The sequence below is a fragment of the Esox lucius genome, chromosome 3, assembly GCF_011004845.1.
Source record: "Esox lucius isolate fEsoLuc1 chromosome 3, fEsoLuc1.pri, whole genome shotgun sequence".
In the NCBI taxonomy this organism is placed as follows: Eukaryota; Metazoa; Chordata; class Actinopteri; order Esociformes; family Esocidae; genus Esox; species Esox lucius.
In genome coordinates, this window is record NC_047571.1 from 33,368,604 (window position 1) to 33,392,395 (window position 23,792).

Sequence of the window (23,792 nt, forward strand, 5' to 3'; positions counted from 1 at the left end):
GATGATGATGATGATGATGATGGTACTGGCTTCATCTGTCTGGACAGACCAGTGATGGGCTGTGGGATCCTGATATGGTCTGCCTCCTCCAGGGCACGGCGTAGGGCTTCTCCTGGACATTCTTTGTGCCTTGTAAAGCCCTGGTGCCGGGCTGGTAACACCGTTATCTCTAGGCATTTATGGAGGTGTGTAGTGAGGTCTAGTGCGCCAGGTCTGAACAAGGACCGGGTGCTATTTAAAGCTTCTGTGAAGTGGGCGAAGGTGGATATCTTTGTTGTTGGCTGTCTGCTACCTAAGTACTTGGGGTGCCTGTTTCTCAAACGCATGTTAAGGGTAACTTCATTGTCATAACATTTACAGGACATATTGGCATCTGTAAAACCTCAGAGTGTTTTGCCAAAGCCGGCAGTACCAACGTTTTATTTAAAAACTCAAGACCCATTGTAGAACAGCTGGTTTGTTTTCACATCTTTTTCTACACAGATGATCTCTGATAAACATATTAGTCATTAGAAAAACATAGAAGTAAACCTGAACTCTTTTCCTGGGAGGAATGCTTTTGTGGGCCTGTTGTTGTACAATAGAAGTAACATGAGTGAATAGGAATGTGCTGCAGAGGAGTAGAGGATCATGGGATATTGGATGGGGAATTCTCAGAGACGATTGGCCACTACATCCTGGGATTTACAAGTGCTCTTTCGGCCAGACCACTCCCATGGCAAGAATCTGAGAATTCCCCCGCTTTGGTCGTGAAATGCTGTTCGTGCACAGAACAGAAATGTGTGAGTCCTTACATATTCTACCACCACACACACACACACACACACACACACACACACACACACACACACACACACACACACACACACACACACTTTCCAAAGGTTTCTATTACTCCCATTCTTTATGACACCAGGCACATGCCATGAGATAAGATGTGCTGTATGTGATAATGGCGTAGCTCTGCGAGGTCACGTTGTAACACAGAGGTTGACGGCCTGTAACACAACGTCTCCCAAACAGTTCACTTGTTTACTGCCCTCCACTGATTGGAAAGGAAATGAGTTTTGAAAGGCCCTCCACCATTAACTGTCATGCTGACAAATACAGCTTAGTTGGCTCTGTCACCTAGAGCAACCACACTACTGAGTGCCAGCCATTATCAAATAATGTGGAAAGGAGGAACAGAGGTCATTGTCGTGGGTTATTTCAGACAGGGGCGTCTGTCTGCATTTCTCCCTAACAGAGATGAAGCCATCAGGTATATCACAAACACCTGTGAGGCCAAGGTTCACCCCCAGGGTCAAGGAAGGGTTCACCCCCAGGGTCAAGGAAGGGTTCACCCCCAGGGTCAAGGTCAACCATTTATAGAAGCAGTCCATCAGAATATGCTGGCATAACAGATCTGCCTTTTATTGACACCAGGATTGGGAGACATAGTGGGGAAGGGGAGATGTAGTGGAGGGGACAGTACAGGGACATGGGGGACAGGGACATGGGGGGACAGAGGGGTCAGGGACAGAGGGGTCAGGGACACGGGGGGGACAGAGGGGTCAGGGGGGACAGAGGGGTCAGGGACACGGGGGGGACAGAGGGGTCAGGGACACGGGGGGGACAGAGGGGTCAGGGGGGACAGAGGGGTCAGGGACACGGAGGGACACGGGGGGGACAGAGGGGTCAGGGACACGGGGGGACAGAGGGGTCAGGGACACGGGGGGGACAGAGGGGTCAGGGACACGGGGGGACAGAGGGGTCAGGGACACGGGGGGGACAGAGGGGTCGGGGGGGACAGAGGGGTCAGGGGGGACAGAGGGGTCAGGGGGGACAGAGGGGTCAGGGGGGACAGAGGGGTCAGGGACACGGGGGGGACAGAGGGGTCAGGGACACGGGGGGGACAGAGGGGTCAGGGACACGGGGGGGACAGAGGGGTCAGGGACACGGGGGGGACAGAGGGGTCAGGGACACGGGGGGACAGAGGGGTCAGGGGGACAGAGGGGTCAGGGACACGGGGGGGACAGAGGGGTCAGGGGGGACAGAGGGGTCAGGGACACGGGGGACAGTTGAGAGTACAGCCAGGAGATGATGCGGTGCAGTGTGCGTTTTTTGTTTGTGCTGACAAAGGCCTGTGTTGGAGAGGACGTCTAACAGATCCCATCTGATGGCTTCAGTTATGGAGTTAATGTCCTGGAACTGACCCGTGACAGACTGTGGGGATGCAGGATGTTGCAGGTCAGCACATTGTACTTCTGACTACCAGTTTTCAAGCTCTTTGAAAGAAGCAACAAGTCCTAGAATGTGACGCTAATATTCTGCTGACTTGCATGTTCTATTGGTGTGTGTTTGTCCACACAGAATTACTCACCCCACAAGGACTTCTTCACATCGGTTGGTGTCACAATCTGGAATGAAAAAACATTTATACAGCCTGAACTTTCTCCCTGATTGGTTTTAGAAAGCTGTTTGGTCATTGTGGTGTGGTTGCTTGGACGTTCTCTGCCGTACTCGGGAGCCTGGGCTGTGTCCCCAGATTTTGACACAGATGGACTATTTAATATATTGTGTTATTTCTGAATGCATTTGATCTCACCACAGTTTATTTGAGCAAAGCAAAGGGGTGAAAACTTATGCAATATGTTTTTTTTGTGTAATGAATGCATTTTTCCTAACATCAATACTATTTAATACTCTTTGTAGATCAATAACAGAACAAAACAAATTTAGCTCACATTGTAGCACTACAAAATGTGCAAAAGTCCACTATATATTTCATACATAGTTCTCCTTGACTTATCTGAATAAATAAATGTTGGGGCAGACCAGATTGTCGTCTGTGTTGACTGTTTGAGATTAGTTATCCCAGACTGAAGAGCAGCCCTCATAACTGCAGATCTCTGACCAGCTGAAGTGGTGGAAGCAGTTATCAGAGGGGAGATTGAGTGGTTGGGGTCAAAGTTCAGCGTTGGTTTAAGCAGGGCTTAGGTTACACCCACCAACTGGTCTTCCATCAACGTGAGAGACAGGAATGTACAAAGACAGACAGAGAGACCGAGAGACAGACAGCAACTACTCACATGTTGTTGTTCAAATATAAGAGATACAAGAGTCAGCTTAACCAGTTTGTGTTGTGTGTTTGATTTCTTTTGTGAGCCCACCCAAACACAAAAAATGCACTGTAAAAAATGTCTTATCAGGTATATTTATCTTATTTTCTTGTTAAAAACCCTACCATCCTTTAAATTTTACATATATTCCTTAACAATCTAGATTATAACGCTTGTTTTTAGAAAATATGCCTTGAATATAGTGTAACTTGTCTTGTACCATTGGCAGATTATTTCACTTATTTCAAGCAAATATCTCCTCAAATATAGTTCAATTGTCTTTGTTCCATCGACAACGTTTTGCAGTTTGATAATAATTAGGCACATAACACTGTAAGTCAATTTGGATAAAATCTGCTAAATTACATTCATGTGCAGTATCGTTCTTCCAGGTATTTCTATTATTAAGCATAAAACAAAACATTTGACAGCTTATTTACTGTACCACTGTTATGACACCAAGGTTTAGATGAGCTCATGGTTCAGCTAAAAGCCATCTAGTGGGAATACATCAGTTTGTCTGAGGGTTCTGTGTTGTTTTCTGTGTGAGAAGAGGTGATTTAAGACAGACGTCACACATATTACAGATATTAACTGGGTAGCATTTTCCATGTTGTGCTTGCCTCAAGTGTTTGTTCTCAGAAGCACTAGTCTGTGCCTCTCTCTGGCTCTTTCTCTGGCTTTCTGTCCCTCTTTCTATTACTTGTATGTTTATGTCTGTCTCTCTCTGAAACACGTCACACACTCGGCTCACAGTGTCTGTTAAATACCATTATAATGTGGGTGGGTTAGTGAGGGGAGTTATGACGGGGCTGTGAACTATTCCAGGCAGCCTGACATCTCCAGGTGCTGGAAGATGGATACGTCTTCTACAGTCCCTCATCAACAACATCTAAGAGTGGAGGAATCTCACTCAAGCTCCCAAAACCTGTTGGTGCAACTGTCGGTGTGCGTGCTAAAATAATTTATAGAAAAAAAACACATTTTATTTGTAGAAAACAATATCACAATTTGCAGTCCGCAGCCATGCTTAGACCAAATCAGGAGACCACTTGAGGTTTTAAAAAAAGGCATGTAAGCATAAGCAGCTGTGTAGTTTACATTTTAATTTAAAAGTTATTTGGTAAAGCCTGTCTTTCTCTGTGGGAATACTTATTATCGTCATGGCGAACAGCTGAATAAATAGCAGGAAAATACCAATCATTGATGTGTTTTGTTCATGCCTGATTAACTTAGCAAATATGTCTTTGATTGCCTACTATGTTAAGACCTTATTGAATTTTGTTGAATACAGTTTTAATGTTTGGATTCTGTAATTCCACACACAGAATACTGTCCTAGTCTCACAGGGAGTCACATGGCAAAACCCTTTAAACCCACAAGAGCACATCCCAAATACTAATTAGAAAACAGACGAGTGTGTGTGTGTGTGTGTGATGTCTAGAAACATGGGATTAAGTGGTTGCCTCTGAAATAGACTAAAATAAAATTGGTGGGATCACAGACACCGGCAGGAATGTGCCCCTCCAGAGAGCAGTGCTATTGAACACTGCTGAAGTGCATGTGTTTGTGTTTCTTGTTTCTGTAGCTCTGTCTGTACCTTTACAGTGTGTTACTTAATTATAACATGACTTCTTAGCATAACGTCAATCATACAGTACGTTTAACTGTCACCATTGCCCCTAATATAGGCACATATAAGATCATCCCTGCTGCACCAGATTGATTAGTTCCCTCGGCAAATGTGTTGCCTCACACGGTAACTGAAAAAATATCCAGCATGTAGTGCTGTTGCTATGTCTGGGATTTTGCGAGACTAACTACCAATCCATGACAAAACTGATTACAGTTCAGTGACTAAAGTGCACTTCTCCAAAACATCCCCCGGCTGTCCATCTATCCCAGAATCCATAGTTGTTCTGCGTCTTTTGACAATCGCGTCTGATAGGCTGGACAGAGACGACCGCGAGCTGTGTGCTCGAGGATCACCACTGCGGGATCAGGAAGGAACTACGGTAGCTGGCTAGCCGCTACATCACGGATCTTCTGCTCGCGCTATTCCGGGCCGACTTAGACAACGGTAATGATATTAACATACATTTTTACCGGATACGTGTTCTATTATGTTCTCGGTTGTGTGGTTGAATGTGGAAATATTTGTGTGGGTTTTTGATTTTCCTGTTAAGATAAAGGTATCTCCCTGACCACAGAACCCGCGGCGGAATGACAGCTAGCTAACTGGGTTGAAAATGTCTGTTTTGCATAACCAGTCATGCGGCGTAGTCAAAATGTACACCCTAGATGTTTATGTGGCGTTTTATCCGCGTGCTGTATCTGTCTGCTGATAATTTAACATTGTTGCTATCTATGTGCGCAACGTTGTTACGATGGCTTCATTAACGTTACATATCATACCATCTCTGCAGAATTATATCCACTAGTCATTGTGCTTAAGTGTCTTTAGGCTATGTTGACGTTACGAAAAAGCCTAGAGTTACGGAATAGTGTAGCTGGATACTTTCTCAACTCGTGTTGCCGACAAACATGTTTACCTCAGCTTGCAGGAAAAATATTTTGAGGCAAGGCTATCTCGTGATGAATTCACATACGACGACGAGTAAGCAAAGTTACAGACACTGTACTGTACTCCCTTGGTTGCTTTAACCGCTGTCCGTATTCGTGTAGTAAACTATTATGCAATATATTTTTTCCAGGCTATATTCACAATTATTGATCTGCAATGCGGTGGGCGTGGTTTCCAGACAGTGTCGAATATCTGCCCCGGCTAGTTCGTAGCATAGTACCATATTCTCTACGATGAGCTCGCAATCTTGACTTGGCCCTTTTTTCATCACAAGGTGCATAGGTAATCAATGTTTAGATGTTTTTGCCAAGGTGTTGGGAAAGGTGCTACAAAGGCATCGTCAGCGTGTTGTTTAACATCAATAGTTTTCCTCAGAAATAGAAAGTGTACCCTGCCTTCAGACCTTTTTCTGTTTTCATTTGGCACGGGTAACGAAGCGCTGACTATAATATCTAACATAGCCTGTTACACGTAACAACCAACGCATGTTACGTGGCCGGCATATTGTACCGTAAAATGTTTCAAATTAAGGACAACAGATAGCCAGAAGGCTAATGTAGACTCTTAGATGTTAGACAGACGGGAACGACCCTTATGTTCCGAAGTGCCATGGCACTGTAGCTAGCTCGGTCGTAAGATATGACAAAGACTGATGTTGAAGAACTCCGCTAAATACCTTACGTTTCATTTATATTCATTACACTATTATCCAGAGGCAATTATGGCTTAGTTCATTGTTCAAGGGCACATTAGAAAACAAAATCACCTTGGCAGCTTGGGGATTCAAACGCTCGCTGAAGTGAAGAAGATCCTATGCTTAAAAGGATATAAAACAGCAACATATCTCTGCTGTAGTGGATCAATGTGATAGACTTGACGTACAGGAAGGCGAATAGAGTTCTGATTCAGAGATTAGCTGTTTAGTTAATCTCATAAGGAGGTTTAAACCATCTGCACTCTATTAACTCTGGTAATCCACGTCGACTCAGCCCAGCCAAGCGGACATGAATAGCTAACCTTTTGCAGTTATGATACACAAATGAAGTAAGATCTGTTTGAGAGGAAGATCCACAAGCCATACATGCAAAAACTGTGTTTAAAAAATAAAATAAAAAATACATTTGCCCCACTGCAGTTATCAGAGGCCCCATCTCATTGGCCAAGTCTCAGAGCCCCCGGCCTCATTGGCCCCCATCTCAATGCCTCCCCACAGGTGAGTAGGGTGCCATTTTGCCGATGATTCAGGGCCTCTGCAGACTGGCCCCGTTTTCCCAGGTCACCCTTAAGGCTTTCACTCTGAGCATTGCTCGGTTTCACTGTGAAACAATCCTGAAACAGCACTGTCATTCTGGATTCCAGGCTCTTTCTCTCACTCTTACTCCAATGATACTTTTCTGGGTATTTATCAGCTTTACTGACAGCATAGTAGGGAGACGGGTTTGTAGACAGACAGGGAGGGAGGGAAGGGCATAGCCATGTGTGAGTCGAGAGCTGAAACGGCGTCATCAGACCCCGGCACTGCCTTGTCAGCAGATCAGTGGTCTGTCAGTCCGCTCGTCATCGTAATAGATGTTGTTTACACGCCAGGCCTAAACTCGGCCACAACACCGTTACAACTGCCCTATTAATTAGTCACTGAAGTGGGCAACCAGGATGTTCTAGCTTTGACGGCGACAAACGGGGCAGATTCGTATGTCCGGTTGAGTGGCGGCAACCATGTTAAGAATGTCGAGAGACAGAGTTGTGTCAATAGAATGCTGCCGGCCGAGTAACACGCGCCCATTAGCTGTGTCAGTAGCCTGGCTTTGTGTCAGTAGCCTGGCTTTGTGTCAGTAGCCTGGCTTTGTGTCAGTAGCCTGGCTTTGTGTCAGTAGCCTGGCTTGGTGTCAGTAGCCTGGCTTGGTGTCAGTAGCCTGGCTTGGTGTCAGTAGCCTGGCTTGGTGTCAGTAGCCTGGCTTGGTGTCAGTAGCCTGGCTTGGTGTCAGTAGCCTGGCTTGGTGTGATCGTCCGCTCAGCCGGTCTCTCCGCTGCTAATTGTCCCTTTCTGTCACGGCTGCCAGTGGCGCTCGAGCCAAGAGGTTGGTCTCAGCGGGAGGTGTCGTAATAATGTGGATCTGCGCCGGGCCAAAGGTCGGCTGTACCTAATGGCGTGTGTGACATCTGGACGGCCCTTCTTCAGGCGGTTTCCATGGAGCTGGGGCGGCAGACTTTGGCTGTGATACGAGTGACTGGCACCGACTGGGAGGTGTCAGAATGCCGTCCGAGGTTCCCGGCACGAGTCCTCCTGTTCCTGCCGTGGTATTCGGTGTGTGTGCGTGTGCGACAGCTGTTCTGCCCTCGGCGAGCCATGTGGGGAGGATGGCCCGGATGTGCTGAACACTTTGAACAGACAGTTCGTCCTCTGTGTGTGACGGCAGTTCTGGCCTCCAGCAAGCTGTACAGGACGGGTGTGTGGTGATAGCAGTCGCATGCCTGGCTGACCACTTAACCTCTGGTAGGTCTGTTCCCACAGGCAGACCAATTTGTCTCTTCCACAACTTGGTCTTTTGACCTATCAGATTTGCTCTGAAAAGAACATTTGATTGGTTGGAGTTCCTTTTGGTAGGAAAAAAAAAAACGCTGACATGATATTTTCAGTTTAAATGGAGCCTTAGTGATTGACAGCTGTCCTGCCTTCTAGTGTAACTGGGCTCTTGGGTCCAACCAGCCAGTTCTGGGCAAGGTGGCTGCCATCTTGGCCCGCTTTCCTGCCACGTGTTTAGTCTGAATTATTCCAAGCAGTAACAACCGTCCAGTTGATCCTCTGTACCGTGTACCCAGCTGGCCCCCCCAGCAGGTTTTGGTTGTGTCTCAACCATTGCAGTTCTGGAAACTAGTAAAATGGGCTGCACATAGCCTGGTGGGCAAAAGAGTTTGGCCAGTGAAGAAGAGGTTTCTGGCTCTAATCTCAGAGTCTACGAGGTAACAATGTGTCGTTTTGCCTTTGAGCAAACCTACCTGCCCCCGTAACCTCAGTGTCACCAGCAACATGTGACCGTGGTGGACACCCCAGGCCAGTTGGTTAGGGCTGGTTTGGGATGCAGAACGGTGGCTGGTGACAAAGCCTGTTAACCAGGAGGATGGTTTGGCTGAACCACTGGGTCCTGGAGTGAATGCACGCCGTCTCGTTCCCTGAACCCTTCTACTTGATCACAGTCAAAGACCCAGACTCTCGCTCTTCGTCTGTCTCTGAGTGACACACTCTTTCTGCCTCCCTCCCTCCCTCCCTTTGTCTTCGTCCCTCAGAAGCAGAGGTTAGCTGTATGATGATAATGTGCCGTGTTAGCCTACAGGTAAAGACTGACCTACATAATGGACTATGACTATTATAAACAAGAAGGTTTGACTGCCTGAATTCGCCCAGATTTGACTCAGGAGCCATTTTGTGTTTTAATAACTCTGCCTCTGTCACTTCTTTGGCGTTTCCAAACTCTGTTCCAAACAGCTGTCTGGCTTTGGCTTAATACAGTGTTCGTGTTTCTTTTCTAGGAGGTTGTGTTAGCCGGAGGCAGTTAAGTGGACTGATACGGTTTCTCTCCTTAACTACTTTTAGTTAATATTTTGCTACCATAGAAATATGTATGGAATCTCCCAGGAAGGGCAGCTAGGCCTGACCAGCTGAGCTAATTGGTCAGTGATTGCCTGAATTCGACCCAGCTGGTCTTCCCAGTCCGTTACTTCATAAAGGGCCTTATGTTAAATGCATTGTTTGACATAGTAGAGCATTAGGGATTAGGGGACCATTTGGGGCACCAAGTAAACCTGTCTGATACATGCTGTTCATAGCTTTAAGCAGGTTTTATATATTTTCCATTGAAAAAAAGCTGGATTTGTCACAAATTCAGGTCAACATCATCATACACGAACTGCCTCAAAAGAACTATGATACTAATTAATGTGCTGCTGAAATGTGATGAACTCAGTGACACACTTCGAATCAAACTATTATTTTTTTTTTTTACCAAATTTGTCTGCTTCAACTGGCCTGCATATCTGGCATTCCGTCCCGGGATCACCCAGCTACAAATGGGGTCAGCTCTCCACTGGACCTGGGGCCCCTTCCATTAAATCCCCAGGAATCTGCCTGGATTTAGGATGCTCAGAGGATGTGGTTGTGGGAGACGGAGGCCTCTGGGACAGGGGGAGACGGAGGCCTCTGGGACAGGGGGAGACGGAGGCCTCTGGGACAGGGGGAGACGGAGGCCTCTGGGACAGGGGGAGACGGAGGCCTCTGGGACAGGGGGAGACGGAGGCCTCTGGATTTTGTAGTAGTTATCGATCCCTACTACAAAACCCATTAGCAGTGCTTATGTGGACAGTTCCTGAACAATGGTCAGGTTTCAGCTTGAAAGAAAGAGTTTATGACGTGTCAGTAACACTGTAGGTGGTAAAAGTGAGAAATGGTGCTTTCTTTATTTCTCACACCCACTGTTTTAAGAATGTTGGGCTGCTTTTTGAAAGAATGAGTTGACTCATCTAAATCTTCTCCCACGTGCTCTTTTTCCTGCCGCCCGTTTTGTCTCTCTCTTTCTCTCACTCTCTCCCTCCTTCCTCTGTTCTAGTGTGATTCACCATGACGACTGAATCAGGAGCGGACTCGGAGCCTAAACAGCAGCAGGACAAAGACTGGACGGAGAAGAAGGAGAAAACATCCGAACACTTCCCAACCGTTGTAGGATACAGTACTCCTGCCAAGAAAAACCAGGTGGGACATCTCACGAAGTGTGTTAGTGCCGACTGGTGAACGGGTGTATGCCGTACGCAGCCAACCGACATGGTTGCCTACAATGTATTAGCATATGAGTGTTGTCACAGAACTGACAGATGTCAGCAGCTTTCACGACCATGGTGCGTAGAATCAGGCCTGACTCAACGTGACTTTAATCAGTCACCCTCTGAGGGTTGGGAATTTGCGACTAGACACTGACTCAGCTGTTGACCACGGTGAGACAACCAGGTCACCCTGTGTCTCTGTGGCGTGTCGGCCTGAAACCTCACCGTCATCTTCAGTCGGTGGCGTGTCGGCCTGAAACCTCACCGTCATCTTCAGTCGGTGGCGTGTCGGCCTGAAACCTCACCGTCATCTTCAGTCGGTGGCGTGTCGGCCTGAAACCTCACCGTCATCTTCAGTCGGTGGCGTGTCGGCCTGAAACCTCACCGTCATCTTCAGTCGGTGGCGTGTCGGCCTGAAACCTCACCGTCTTCTTCAGTCGGCGGCGTGGCGGCCTGAAACCTCACCGTCATTTTCAGTCGGTGGCGTGTCGGCCTGAAACCTCACCGTCTTCTTCAGTCGGTGGCGTGGTGGCCTGAAACCTCACCGTCTTCTTCAGTCGGTGGCGTGGCGGCCTGAAACCTCACCGTCATCTTCAGTCGGTGGCGTGGTGGCCTGAAACCTCACCGTCATCTTCAGTCGGTGGCGTGGCGGCCTGAAACCTCACCGTCATCTTCAGTCGGTGGCGTGGCGGCCTGAAACCTCACCGTCATCTGAAGTCGGTGGCGTGGCGGCCTGAAACCTCACCGTCATCTGAAGTCGGTGGCGTGGCGGCCTGAAACCTCACCGTCATCTGAAGTCGGTGGCGTGGCGGCCTGAAACCTCACCGTCATTTTCAGTCGGTGGCGTGGCGGCCTGAAACCTCACCGTCATCTGAAGTCGGTGGCGTGTCGGCCTGAAACCTCACCGTCATCTGAAGTCGGTGGCGTGGCGGCCTGAAACCTCACCGTCATCTGAAGTCGGTGGCGTGGCGGCCTGAAACCTCACCGTCATCTGAAGTCGGTGGCGTGGCGGCCTGAAACCTCACCGTCATTTTCAGTCGGTGGCGTGGCGGCCTGAAACCTCACCGTCATCTGAAGTCGGTGGCGTGGCGGCCTGAAACCTCACCGTCATCTTCAGTCGGTGGCGTGTCGGCCTGAAACCTCACCGTCATCTTCAGTCGGTGGCGTGTCGGCCTGAAACCTCACCGTCACCTTCAGTCGGTGGCGTGTCGGCCTGAAACCTCACCGTCTTCTTCAGTCGGTGGCGTGGCGGCCTGAAACCTCACCGTCATCTTCAGTCGGTGGCGTGGCGGCCTGAAACCTCACCGTCATCTTCAGTCGGTGGCGTGGCGGCCTGAAACCTCACCGTCATCTGAAGTCGGTGGCGTGGCGGCCTGAAACCTCACCGTCATCTTCAGTCGGTGGCGTGGCGGCCTGAAACCTCACCGTCACCTTCAGTCGGTGGCGTGTCGGCCTGAAACCTCACCGTCTTCTTCAGTCGGTGGCGTGGCGGCCTGAAACCTCACCGTCATCTTCAGTCGGTGGCGTGTGAAGATTACTGTTGACTAATCAAATACTGTAGCCAGCTGCATAGTTCTGCTAACTCCTTCTCTCAAACACACACACACACACACACACACTCGGCTAATGGCTATGGGGCCGTAGTTCTCTTGTGCTAACGTATCGTATCATATTCTGGATAATCTTGAAACATTCAAACAGAACAGGGAAGGATGTATGACTGTGGAAGGTTGGATGGATGATAGCTGAAAAAGAGAAAAGAGCGCTGAGGAGGGAGGGAAAGGGGGACAAGAGAGAAAAGTGAACTGTGAAGAATTGCGCTGATAGAAGCCATGTACAGACTTCCCCTCACTTTCATAATATCGAATTTATGAATGTCCTTTGCCTCGGCGCAACGAATCCATAGCAGGTCCCGGAGAGCTGAAGATCAAGATATATCCTCCAATGCTGCATGCCCGTCAAGCTGTCTTGCTTTTCGCTCGACAAAGACATATTTGGCCAGCGCACGGAGCTGGAGGGGAACACATTCCCTGGACACCAACCAAAGACACAGCAACGTTCAAACATCACCTGGCCACGATGACTCATTGGAGGGGCAGGGACCTGGACGCTGCTCCCTTCAGGGGCCCCGTGGGATGGAATCACAGGACACATCCTGTATTAAACGCAACTCTGGTCGTTTTAGTTGCGGAGTGGAGAGTTTCAGCTTTCTCTGAGTACGTCATGTCTTTGTGAACTCTTAATATGTAGTTAGTGTCTAGCATGTTGTTTTGATGCACTCGCAGAGCAAGGCTAGTGTCTAGTGGCGTGTTTAGGCGTAGAGTTGGAATGTTGTTGGAGGACATTGTTTTTATTCATTCAACAGTTGACTTACTCCCTTTGTACTATATTATTCACCAATGTATTAATATCGTATGTCTTGGTCCTATTTTTATTTAATTTCCTTAAATGTCAATATCAATAATTAGTGCCCTAGATGTGTTAGATGAAATGGACTACATTTTTTATCACAGGGTGACATCTTTGTCCTGCTTGGCTCTGGAATAATTTGTCTACTGGCTACTCGATAATCTACAAAAATACATCTTACATTTGTCTTGGCTATCTTACTGTAGAAATAAATCTATAATGCCATACAGGGCTGAAATATTGGTGCAACCAAATCCAGTGCCTGTTGCCATAACCTGAATGTTAGTCGGAAACCAAACAGATGCACCACTTTTTTGCTCCTCTAAGCTTCTGTCTCAGATAAACGAAGTCCTCTTTAAGCTTCTGTCTCTATATTTTGAGTTTCCTAGCCAGGAGGAAGGGTTGAAAATGTTTTTTATATCGGGCTTTACAAGTTTTTTTTTGTCAAATGCACCAAACTCTGCAGAGATATACATAGTGTAAATTAGCAACAATTGGTAGTTATTGAATATTACAGATATGACTAGTATGGCAGTAATATACATAAGTGTAAACTAGCAGTAATATTGGTAGTAGTATTGAATATTATAGATATGGCTAGTATGCAATTGCTGCACATTGAAGTAAAAGAAGGAAACTATAAAGTATTGCAGCCTGAGTCACTTTTTTATTATTTGTATCAAAGCCATTTAGTACTTCGTTGTCAATGAGGTGGAAAATGAAATGTTCTTGTGGTGACAAAATGGCGGTACACCCTTCAGTGCACTAAACACAAGTGTACTAAAACGCTCCCTATGAAGCCTCCGTGACTAAACCCTGTGGTGCTTCGTGTTCTTTCCCCCCCCGCCATAGTTGGAGGAGGACCTGTCATCGACCCGGTCGTCAACCAGTCGCCTGTCGATCAAGTCTCCGCTGAGGGGAGTCAAGAAGCTGAAGAACATGCAGTGCAAAGTGACCCTGCTGGATGGCTCCGACTACACCCTGACGGTGGACGTGAGTGCCTAATCAGGACTGATCCATTGCATTGTGGGAAATGACATGCGGGCGTCATTTATACGTGGGTGTATTCATGTGGTGTGCAGGCCTATTGGCCATGACGTTCGTTTCGGACTTCCTCATTTTAATATTTAACTGGGCTTGCTGCAGTTACCCTTGAATTGTACAAGTCGAGTATAACGAAATGCAGTTAGCATCTAACCACAAGTGCAAATAGAAGAAGAGGGCAAGAAATGTACAAGTATTAAGGAAAGCGTATGCTACAAGTGGAATGTATAGATGTGCAATGAAGGCAAATACAGTGCAAATGGCAATTCAAAATGAGCAATGAAGGCAAACAGGGGAGGGCATAACATTTACAAGTATTAAGTATATGTATGTATAAATGGGAAATAGTTGTGCGATGAGGCAAAGGCAAGTACGAATGGCAACTCTAAAAGTGCAGTGCAGGCAAATTGAAGGTACAAGGTGGCATGTGGCAACTGAATTGAAGGTATTGCAGCAATGAGGTTTGAGATAGACATGTTCATGTTACAACTGAGAACTTATCAGACTTTGCAAGGCAGTGTCAAGAGTCCAGTGGTACAAAGAGAGTAGTGCAACAAGGTCCCTGAGAAGCGGTACTAAGCGGTGGGTGGGTGTGGTTACTGATGGGTCACAGAGTTCAGCAGGGTTACAGCAGCTGGAAAGAAACAGTTCCTGAACCTGGGAGTCGGACACATGACTGTTCAGCAGACCTATTCATTCCCAACACCCAAATCATCTTTAAAACTGTCACACAGAGACTTTCAGAAATACACACAAACCATACCCACATACTAGTGTGTTTACTTCTAACACAGGACACCAAAGTTGAACACCCTTTTTTGCTAATCCTAATCCTACCGTTAATTTAACTGTGATGTCAATTCGCCTATTTATTTTTTTAATCCTATTTTGACTAATCCCAACCCCACACTATACAATACAATACAATTAACAGACGGTTTTCAAATAAAATCTTTGAAAATACAATAATTTGTTAATTAACCATTCGCTAAAAGATTTGCTAAAAGTAACTTTTGGGGTGTTATTGTCTCCACTTGTGTATCGGTTCATCTGACACGGGTTCCAAAAATGGGGAGGGGGGGGGGGGGTGACAGAACTGAGTAAGAGTTGAATGGGGATTGAGATGACCGCATCGATACCATGTCATTGGAACATTAAGTGAAACTCCATGGTTGTGTCGCCTCTGGATGTGTAAGTATAGAATATAGAACTCAGACTGGAAGAGCAGGAAGACTGAGATGTCAGAAAAGACGAGTAAAGCCGAGTGGAAGCGCTGCTCTGCTCAATTCTCAAGAGGAGGAATGGAAAAACACAGAATTTAACAGAAGCAATTTGATCAAACTTCTTTAGACACAACACAGAGCAAAGTTTGAGTATGCAAATGCTAGCTGGGCAGAACCACAACAACTGCTAACTATGCAGCTAACACTGGAGAAGCTAAATAAAATGTCCAGAGACAGCCCGCGGGCAGGAAAAATGAAAGAGCAGAGGCTCGTGCTGAGGTCATTGCACAGTGATGACCTGCCATTGTCTGTTATTGATAATGTGGGATTTTTATGGGAGGATATTGCCCTAATAAAGCTGCACTAGTTAAGATTTTTTCAGTAAAAAAATATTTACAGCATTTTGCAATTAATCACCGGTAGGAAAACGGTTCCGCAATCTGTGCATCCCACATTTTGTCCAGTAACTCATTGAATATGATTAGTGTTCATTGAAATTATCGTGCACTGGAAATGTAGAAGTGCTTCATGAATACTTCTCTATTTTGGATGGGCTGCTTCTGTACGGTTTTAGTGCCTATTTCTCTACCTCCCTCCCTTCCCCATTTACTCTGTCCCCCGTTCTTCAGGGGCTAAAGCTGCACTCGCTCCCGCTGTAGGGAGAATATGTTCGCTGTGCTCTTCCCTGTCTGACCGAACAATCATCACTTTTCCTCGCTCTGGGGCTCGGTCTTTTCAATTTAGCATGCTGTGGTTTTGCTCTTGTATGTGTGGCCTCGTTGAGGGGTTGGTGTAGTTAAATGCTTTCAGTTAGGTAGAAGGTCATCTTTTTAAAATATATATTTGAAACGGTACCACCTAGTTTAGCGGCCGTTTCGCTTTTAACGGGAGATTTTTCATTTGTAATCCTGAGATCAACTCTCTTCACACACCATCTCAGTGTTTTTGTAATGCCGCCGTGCTCACTAGATCCTTGGTGAACTCCCCTGGAGCCTGAAGTGTCCATGAACATGAACAACTAACTCCATCCTCACAGTCATCCAGCTGTGTAATGGGACTGTCTTCCACCAGACCAGAAACAGTCTATTGTGAGGGTTTTCTATGTGTTCCACCAGAAACGAGCGCGAGGGCAGCTGCTGTTTACCAAAGTCTGTGACCATCTGAACCTGCTAGAGACAGACTACTTTGGCATCACCTACCGCGATGTGGAGAACCAAAAGGTACAGAGAGATTCATCACAGGTGTCAGTCTGTCTGTCGTTTTGTGATGTGGAGAACCAAAAGGTACAGAGAGATTCATCACAGGTGTCACTTTGTCTGTCTGTGATGAGGAATCTGAGGATACAGAGTATTATTATAATCTGAGCCTCTTAAAATAAGCATGCTGGTCTAAGATCAGTTTTAGAATTTACTGAATGAAATGGCGTGGAGGGCAGTAGATGGGATCCTAAATGTGATTCTCTGTGAGGTCAGACTGACCCTTCTGATGAAATGTGAACCCTGATATTTAGGACACTGACTTGCTGTCCCCAGGCAGCGCTCATGTTCCATGTTCTGTTCACACAATTCCACTGTCAGCTAATGGTCTCTCTCCGGACAGAACTGGCTGGACCCTAACAAGGAACTGAAGAGGCAGATAAGAAGTGAGTTGACTAATAACAGCACATATTCAACCCCATTGATTGATTAGCTTGACGAAGCACATGTACAATTCAAACAGTAAAATTTAAATGGGTTAGTTGTCAGTACAATTGTGTCGTTTCTCTTACCAGAACCTAGCTCCTGGTGGACCTTTATCAGGGTTGTGTTCGAATCCTTGTTGTTGAATTTACAGTGTCCTTTTCCTATATTGATTGTCTACCTTGTTTTCCAGGTGGCCCCTGGAACTTTGCCTTCAATGTGAAGTTCTACCCACCAGACCCAGCACAGCTCTCTGAAGATATCACCAGGTGAGATGTCGGTTGGCCTCTGTGTTGGATTGGGGTCAACCCCAATTTAATGAGATTATAATTTAAACACGTCTTCACGTTATGGAATTGAAAGTGAATTGGCCATTTTGTTGCTGGGTTTGTATAATATGGACATAGTGGAAACTCACACCTTATCTCCATTGACAAACATTTCAATTCAAATTGCTTTATGGGCATGGTATAGTCAAAGCGTACTTTGGAACTAACTGTTCATTTACAATATGACAAAGTAGTGCTAATAATCCAGATTCTGAACAGGATAAGCAGTAGAACAATAATAAAACAGTAAAAATAAAACGCAGTTGGCAAAGTACAGACCCAGGCATCGACAAACCAAGGAGAGTTCCTTTCAGACTTTCATCGGTCACCTGTTTCAGTGGGGTCTGTAGTGCCACCTGTTTCAGTGGGGTCTGTAGTGCCACCTGTTTCAGTGGGGTCTGTAGTGCCACCTGTTTCAGTGGGGTCTGTAGTGCCACCTGTTTCAGTGGGGTCTGTAGTGCCACCTGTTTCAGTGGGGTCTGTAGTGCCACCTGTTTCAGTAGGGTCTGTAGTGCCGCCTGTTTCAGTAGGGTCTGTAGTGCCGCCTGTTTCAGTAGGGTCTGTAGTGCCGCCTGTTTCAGTAGGGTCTGTAGTGCCGCCTGTTTCAGTAGGGTCTGTAGTGCCGCCTGTTTCAGTAGGGTCTGTAGTGCCGCCTGTTTCAGTAGGGTCTGTAGTGCCGCCTGTTTCAGTAGGGTCTGTAGTGCCGCCTGTTTCAGTAGGGTCTGTAGTGCCGCCTGTTTCAGTAGGGTCTGTAGTGCCGCCTGTTTCAGTAGGGTCTGTAGTGTCGCCTGTTTCAGTAGGGTCTGTAGTGCCGCCTGTTTCAGTAGGGTCTGTAGTGCCGCCTGTTTCAGTAGGGTCTGTAGTGCCGCCTGTTTCAGTAGGGTCTGTAGTGCCACTTGTTTCAGTAGGGTCTGTAGTGCCACCTGTTTCAGTAGGGTCTGTAATGATAGTGGTAACACACGCACTCATTAGATCTGGTTGGGTATCTGCAGTTCTGTCCTCACTGAGCCACTTCCCCACTGCCTGGAAGTGGCTCATCCCTTCCTGTAGTGTGGGGAATGTTTCCTCTGAGAAATATGGGAGGATTATTATTATTATTATTATAATATTCATCAGTTTTAATCGATTTGGTGTTAACTGGTTTTAAGGAGATCACATAGTTGGGATATGTACCAAAATGACAATGATCCAACCTGGAGCACAGAAGTGTTTCTACGCAGAAGAGTCGAGGTTTCAACATCATAGTCTGAAAGTCCTTGGTGTTCCATCTGTGGTCTTATAATCTGTCTTTACCTCAGACTGTGTTTCCCCTACTTTTTTAATCTGATCGGATTAGGTTCACAAAGTCTCCCATACAGAGGGCACAGCTACTCCCTGAAACCTCTGAAATGTTTCGCAAATGTCTGCTGGGCCAGTAGCGCCACCGTGTGGTGGTTAGGAAATTGCTTGCACTCGTTTGGTTGATTACTGGTTCTGGACATATGTACCAAATGTTGTTATAATATGATGTGCATGTATGTGCAAAAACACGCCTCAGACCTGTTCATTGTTCCATAGCTCCCATGTTTTTTGACCATCCGTTCTGGATTATTTTGCACTGAGAGCCTTTGTCCCATAGATGCCATATATCACGGTACATGCTGATTGGTCATTTGGTACAATAGGAGTAGTGTTTAAAGCGTTTTTCACATAGTCCAAACTGGCAACCATCCAATGCGGGGGATGTTATGAGTCCCATTGGAGAAAAAAGTATTGAGAGGAGTTCGACCTGTGTACCAACTTTCAAGGTCAAATGAGGTGGGCGCCTTGACCTTCCAAAGTTGGCCGGTTTTCATGGGATGCCATCAGAGGTTGTGGCCCTTGGCTCTGTACTCCTGTGTAAAGTTTGTACCCATTGGACCCATTTAATCTCATAGAAATTAGCAAAAAGGCCCTTTTTTTTTGTCTGGAACAATATAATAAGAACCAATGCCAACAATTACAATTGGGTGTCACCAGTAAACTGCTGAAATCCTAAACATCAGGAGCTGTTCTTCCACCTGACTGGTCACTTGGCCCCTCCCTCCAGGTACTACCTTTGTCTCCAGTTGCGTGATGACGTGGTGTCGGGTCGTCTCCCCTGCTCCTTCGCCACCCACACGGTGCTGGGCTCCTACACAGTGCAGTCGGAGCTCGGGGACTATGACCCAGAGGAGACCACCTACAGCAGTGAGCTCCGCTTCGCCCCCAACCACACCAAGGAACTAGAGGATAAGGTCATGGAACTCCACAAGACTCACAAGTATGTCTGTCTGCAAATTGCCTCGGCCAGTCTGTCTGTCTGTACCCAGATGACTTGGTTCTCGTGGTCAACTGTCCTTCTTCATCACTGACCGTGCGGTGGTAGTTTTAGTTCCTGTTGTCCACTACTGATCAAGTCTGATGTGTGTTTTCAGAGGGATGACGCCAGCTCAAGCTGAGATGCACTTCCTGGAGAATGCCAAAAAACTGTCCATGTATGGAGTTGACCTCCATCATGCCAAGGTACACTTTAATGGATACAACAGGGAGATTGTTTTAATATGTCACATGCGTGTGTGTGAGAACGTGATGTTTTTATGACTTCACCGGCTGCTTTGTCAGAGGCACTCTGCTAACGCTTCAACTGTCATCGCCGCTTCCTCCTGATTGTAATGCCATGCTTGACACCGCTGCGGGGCCGCCAACTGGCGTGTCTCTAGCGGGGCCGCCTACTGCCTGGGCAAGAAGTAGACGTTGAAAGAACAATACTAATTCGGTAACTAGTATTAATTCCTTGGCCCGTTGTCCAATGAGATGAATGAGATTCAACACGTCACAAGGACCGACATGATACTGACTCAATACGCAGGACAGAAAGATCACCGCGGGGCAAGAGTCGACAGCGCTGGGCAAGAATCGACGGCGCAGACACTGCCAATTAGACCAGTCTCTTTACATCCCTCTCCAATACTCTACTGTAGTGCGAGTTATCCTAAGCACTTTGAAAAGGATGACAAAAGACGACATTCGTGGAGTATCGTAGATCTTTGAACTTATTTTCTCTCTTCTGTCGGTTGACCAGTTGAATTGACTAGTTGAATCGGACCAGCACACCCACTGTGTTTTTTCCTCTCCTGTTAATCCACCCGGCTAGTTGGTAGGAAACCCGTTTGAGGGTTTGGCCCTGGCTGAAGCGGAGGTAAGAGTCTGCGGCATCACCTGCTATGTTTTAATGCATGGAAAGCTAAGCAGCTGTCACGCTAGCTGTGGTTTGTGCCCCCCCCCCCCCCATGTGGTTGCCCATTGTACCATTTTCCACAGTCCCCGCCAGGTGTACAGCGTAGATATACATTGAATAGAACAGGTTTCCCGAATCAAGTGTGTGGTTCTGAGCCTGTTCTGTGCATTGTATTTCTATGATACATGCCCATTCTTCTCCTGTCCATCAGTAGATACATTTACCGTCAGAACCCTGTCCATCAGTAGATACATTTACCGTCAGAACCCTGTCCATCAGTAGATACATTCACCGTCAGAACCCTGTCCGTAGACATTCACCGTCAGAACCCTGTCCGTAGACATTCACCGTCAGAACCCTGTCCGTAGACATTCACCGTCAGAACATTGTCTTGCCCATGCCTCACCATGTGTCCACAAATATAGTGTGTATGGATAAGCACCCCTGCCCTCTTAACAATGTCAGTGATTTACTTCTTAGGTTGTGCTTAGCCAGGCAGTCTAACGATGGTTCTGATCAGACTTGGGTCATCTGTGCCAATGGGCCCTTGTGTCCTCTAGTGAGGCAGATGTCAGTGGTTTTCCACTGTGTCAAACCGGTTCCAGAGAGGTCCGAGTCTCCGCAGGTTTCTGCTCTTACCTTGTGCTTGATTCGTCACCTTTGTCATTAATTAGTTAGGCTCCTCCCTCACCTTGTTGTTTAGGTCACAATTGGGCACAAATGGAAAAAGGAAAAACCAAAAACACCATGCACTAACTGGACACAAGGTCCTCCATGGAATTGGTTTCACACCTGTACTGGAGAGTACTCTGCGTCCACCACATCATGAAATAGCATTGTGTATGTTATGTAGCACTCTTGAAGGTCAGAGGTCATGTTCCCCTGGCGGCCTCTCCTGGGACAGCATGGAATCTACCTGTTGACATCCATGTTCTGTAACCTGTAGGACTCTGAAGGCGTGGAGATCATGTTAGGCGTGTGCTCCAGTGGGCTCCTCATCTACAGAGACCGACTGAGAATTAACCGGTTTGCCTGGCCCAAAGTGCTCAAGATCTCCTACAAGAGGAACAACTTCTACATCAAGATACGTCCTGGGGAGGTAAACCAACACAAAACAGTCCTATATCCAGGAACTTAACCTGGATGTGTGATCTGCAGCTGAGCAATCACACAGCTGGGACTTAGATTCTGGATCGTGTTGGTCCTTGAGCTTTGATTGATCGAATGTAGATCACATATTCAGGTTAGGTCCTTGTCTGGTTATGTTGGGTTTTCAGAGCTTTGATTGTTGATGTCATGTTATCAGCAGCAAGTCTTTGAGCTAGAATGTCTGACCCAGAGTATCTCTCTCTGTCCGTCTCTCTCTCTGTCCGTCTCTCTCTCTGTCCGTCTCTCTCTGTCCGTCTCTCTCTCTGTCCGTCTCTCTCTCTGTCCGTCTCTCTCTCTCTCTGTCCGTCTCTCTCTCTCTCTGTCCGTCTCTCTCTCTCTGTCCGTCTCTCTCTCTGTCCGTCTCTCTCTCTGTCCGTCTCTCTCTCTGTCCGTCTCTCTCTCTGTCCGTCTCTCTCTCTGTCCGTCTCTCTCTCTGTCCGTCTCTCTCTCTGTCCGTCTCTCTCTCTGTCCGTCTCTCTCTCTCTGTCCGTCTCTCTCTCTCTGTCCGTCTCTCTCTCTCTCTCTCTGTCCATCTGTCCGTCTCTCTCTGTCCATCTCTCTGTCCGTCTCTCTCTGTCCATCTCTCTGTCCGTCTCTCTCTCTCTGTCCGTCTCTCTCTCTCTCTCTCTCTCTGTCCGTCTCTCTCTCTCTCTCTCTGTCCGTCTCTCTCTCTCTCTCTGTCCGTCTCTCTCTCTCTCTCTGTGTTTCAGTTTGAGCAGTTTGAGAGCACCATTGGTTTTAAACTCCCTAACCACCGTGCAGCCAAGAGACTGTGGAAAACATGTGTGGAACATCATACCTTCTTCAGGTGAGAGATGAAACAGTAGGAAATTACACTAATCAAGACCCAGTTGTTAGAGTTAAATGTAACTGGATCTCAGTGGATTAATTGGCTCAATGAATGTCATAGTAGAAAGGTAAGTGGTGGAGTGGTTTAATCAGAAGATCTGGATTGATCCTAACCTCTCTTATGTTGTCAGCCAAAAGACATAAGTTTCGTGTGTGTGTGTGTGCGTGCCTGCGCACCACCAAGGGCATGGACACAGTGCGTATACCACAACTATCTGCCAATCAGGATTCAAACCAACCAGTTTGAATAGGCCAAACACCACACTCCATTGTTATTTATTCATTAAATATGTAGGGTGGTTTTATCACTTAAAAGGTGTGTAGTATGTCTAACTCTTTCCTTTCATCCAGATTGGTGTCACCAGAGGCCCCTCCTAAGAACTTCTTGGGTCTTGGTTCCAAGTTCCGCTACAGTGGTAGAACCCAGGCCCAGACCCGGAGAGTCTCCTCTCAGATCATCAGGGCAGCGCCCATCTTTGAGCGCTCCTCTTCCAAGCGCTACACCATGTCCCGCAGTCTGGACGGAGGTAGGTCCCACGTCACCAATACACGCATAGGGTCAAGACACAGATGGAGGGGGTTAACCAAGGCTGATACCGGATCAGGTCCTCTGACCTGGGAATGCACATGCTCCGCCGGGTGACCAGTTATACCCCCCCCCCCCCTTACACCCAGCCCCCGGCACAGAGAACCACGATGCCCTGATGAGGGACGCCACGCCCGCAAAAGCCATCAATGCGGGAGACCTGATCACCACGGTAACGCCGGAGAAGAAAGCGGAGGAGGAGAGGGCCGAGGAAGAGGAGGGACAGGCCAACGCTGCCGAGACTACAGAGCCCAACGTCCCTTCAACCCCGCTCAGACAGGAAAACAAGGTAACATCTTCCTCATCCACCTCTTCCTCCTTATGTCAGTGGGTTAGGTTTGATGTGGACGTGTGGTTTGTACAACTGATGAGACGATATGGTTGATCTGGGGTTAAGCAGGTTAACTCCGACCTGCTTCTCAGCTCCAGTCAGGAGTCACATCATATACATTGTAAGGACTGCTTGCTCTGAGGACCTGCAACAATGGCCGTCTCTGCTAATGTCTTTGGCCATGTTATGCTTGATGAAAAGGGGAAGGACAGAGAGAATGGCATTTGGCCAGAATCAACCCCCGGCTGCAGTTATACACAGCTATCCAAATAATACACAACAATATTAGTTTAGCTAAAAGTTCCCTCTCCCTGCCTCCTCTCTGACCACGGTGTCTCGGGACAGTGCAGTGTTCCCTCTCCCTGCTTCCTCACTGTCCACGGTGTCTCGGGACAGTGCAGTGTTCCCTCTCCCTGCCTCCTCACTGACCACGGTGTCTCGGGACAGTGCAGTGTTCC

General features: G+C 47.2%; 1 protein-coding gene across 19 annotated transcripts in view; it reads left to right on the top strand.

The window, feature by feature from the left end:
• epb41l3b (erythrocyte membrane protein band 4.1-like 3b) overlaps nucleotides 1-23,792 on the top strand; it is a 44,940-nt gene that overhangs the window by 2,385 nt on the left and 18,763 nt on the right. For 14 of the 19 annotated variants that reach the window (XM_034291422.1, XM_029118619.2, XM_029118622.2 and 11 more), the window contains exons 1-12: nucleotides 5,050-5,181; nucleotides 10,287-10,429; nucleotides 13,759-13,899; nucleotides 16,289-16,393; nucleotides 16,773-16,815; nucleotides 17,046-17,121; nucleotides 19,250-19,462; nucleotides 19,617-19,704; nucleotides 21,366-21,518; nucleotides 22,279-22,376; nucleotides 22,769-22,944; nucleotides 23,093-23,292. In XM_034291422.1, coding sequence (XP_034147313.1) covers nucleotides 10,298-10,429; nucleotides 13,759-13,899; nucleotides 16,289-16,393; nucleotides 16,773-16,815; nucleotides 17,046-17,121; nucleotides 19,250-19,462; nucleotides 19,617-19,704; nucleotides 21,366-21,518; nucleotides 22,279-22,376; nucleotides 22,769-22,944; nucleotides 23,093-23,292 — 1,425 coding nt within the window. In that variant the 5' untranslated portion in view covers nucleotides 5,050-5,181; nucleotides 10,287-10,297. Of the gene's footprint in view, nucleotides 1-2,121; nucleotides 2,230-5,045; nucleotides 5,182-10,286; nucleotides 10,430-13,758; nucleotides 13,900-16,288; nucleotides 16,394-16,772; nucleotides 16,816-17,045; nucleotides 17,122-19,249; nucleotides 19,463-19,616; nucleotides 19,705-21,365; nucleotides 21,519-22,278; nucleotides 22,377-22,768; nucleotides 22,945-23,092; nucleotides 23,293-23,792 lie in introns of those variants that run through there. The other 5 variants (XM_034291417.1, XM_034291418.1, XM_034291419.1 and 2 more) reach the window with 5 other exon arrangements.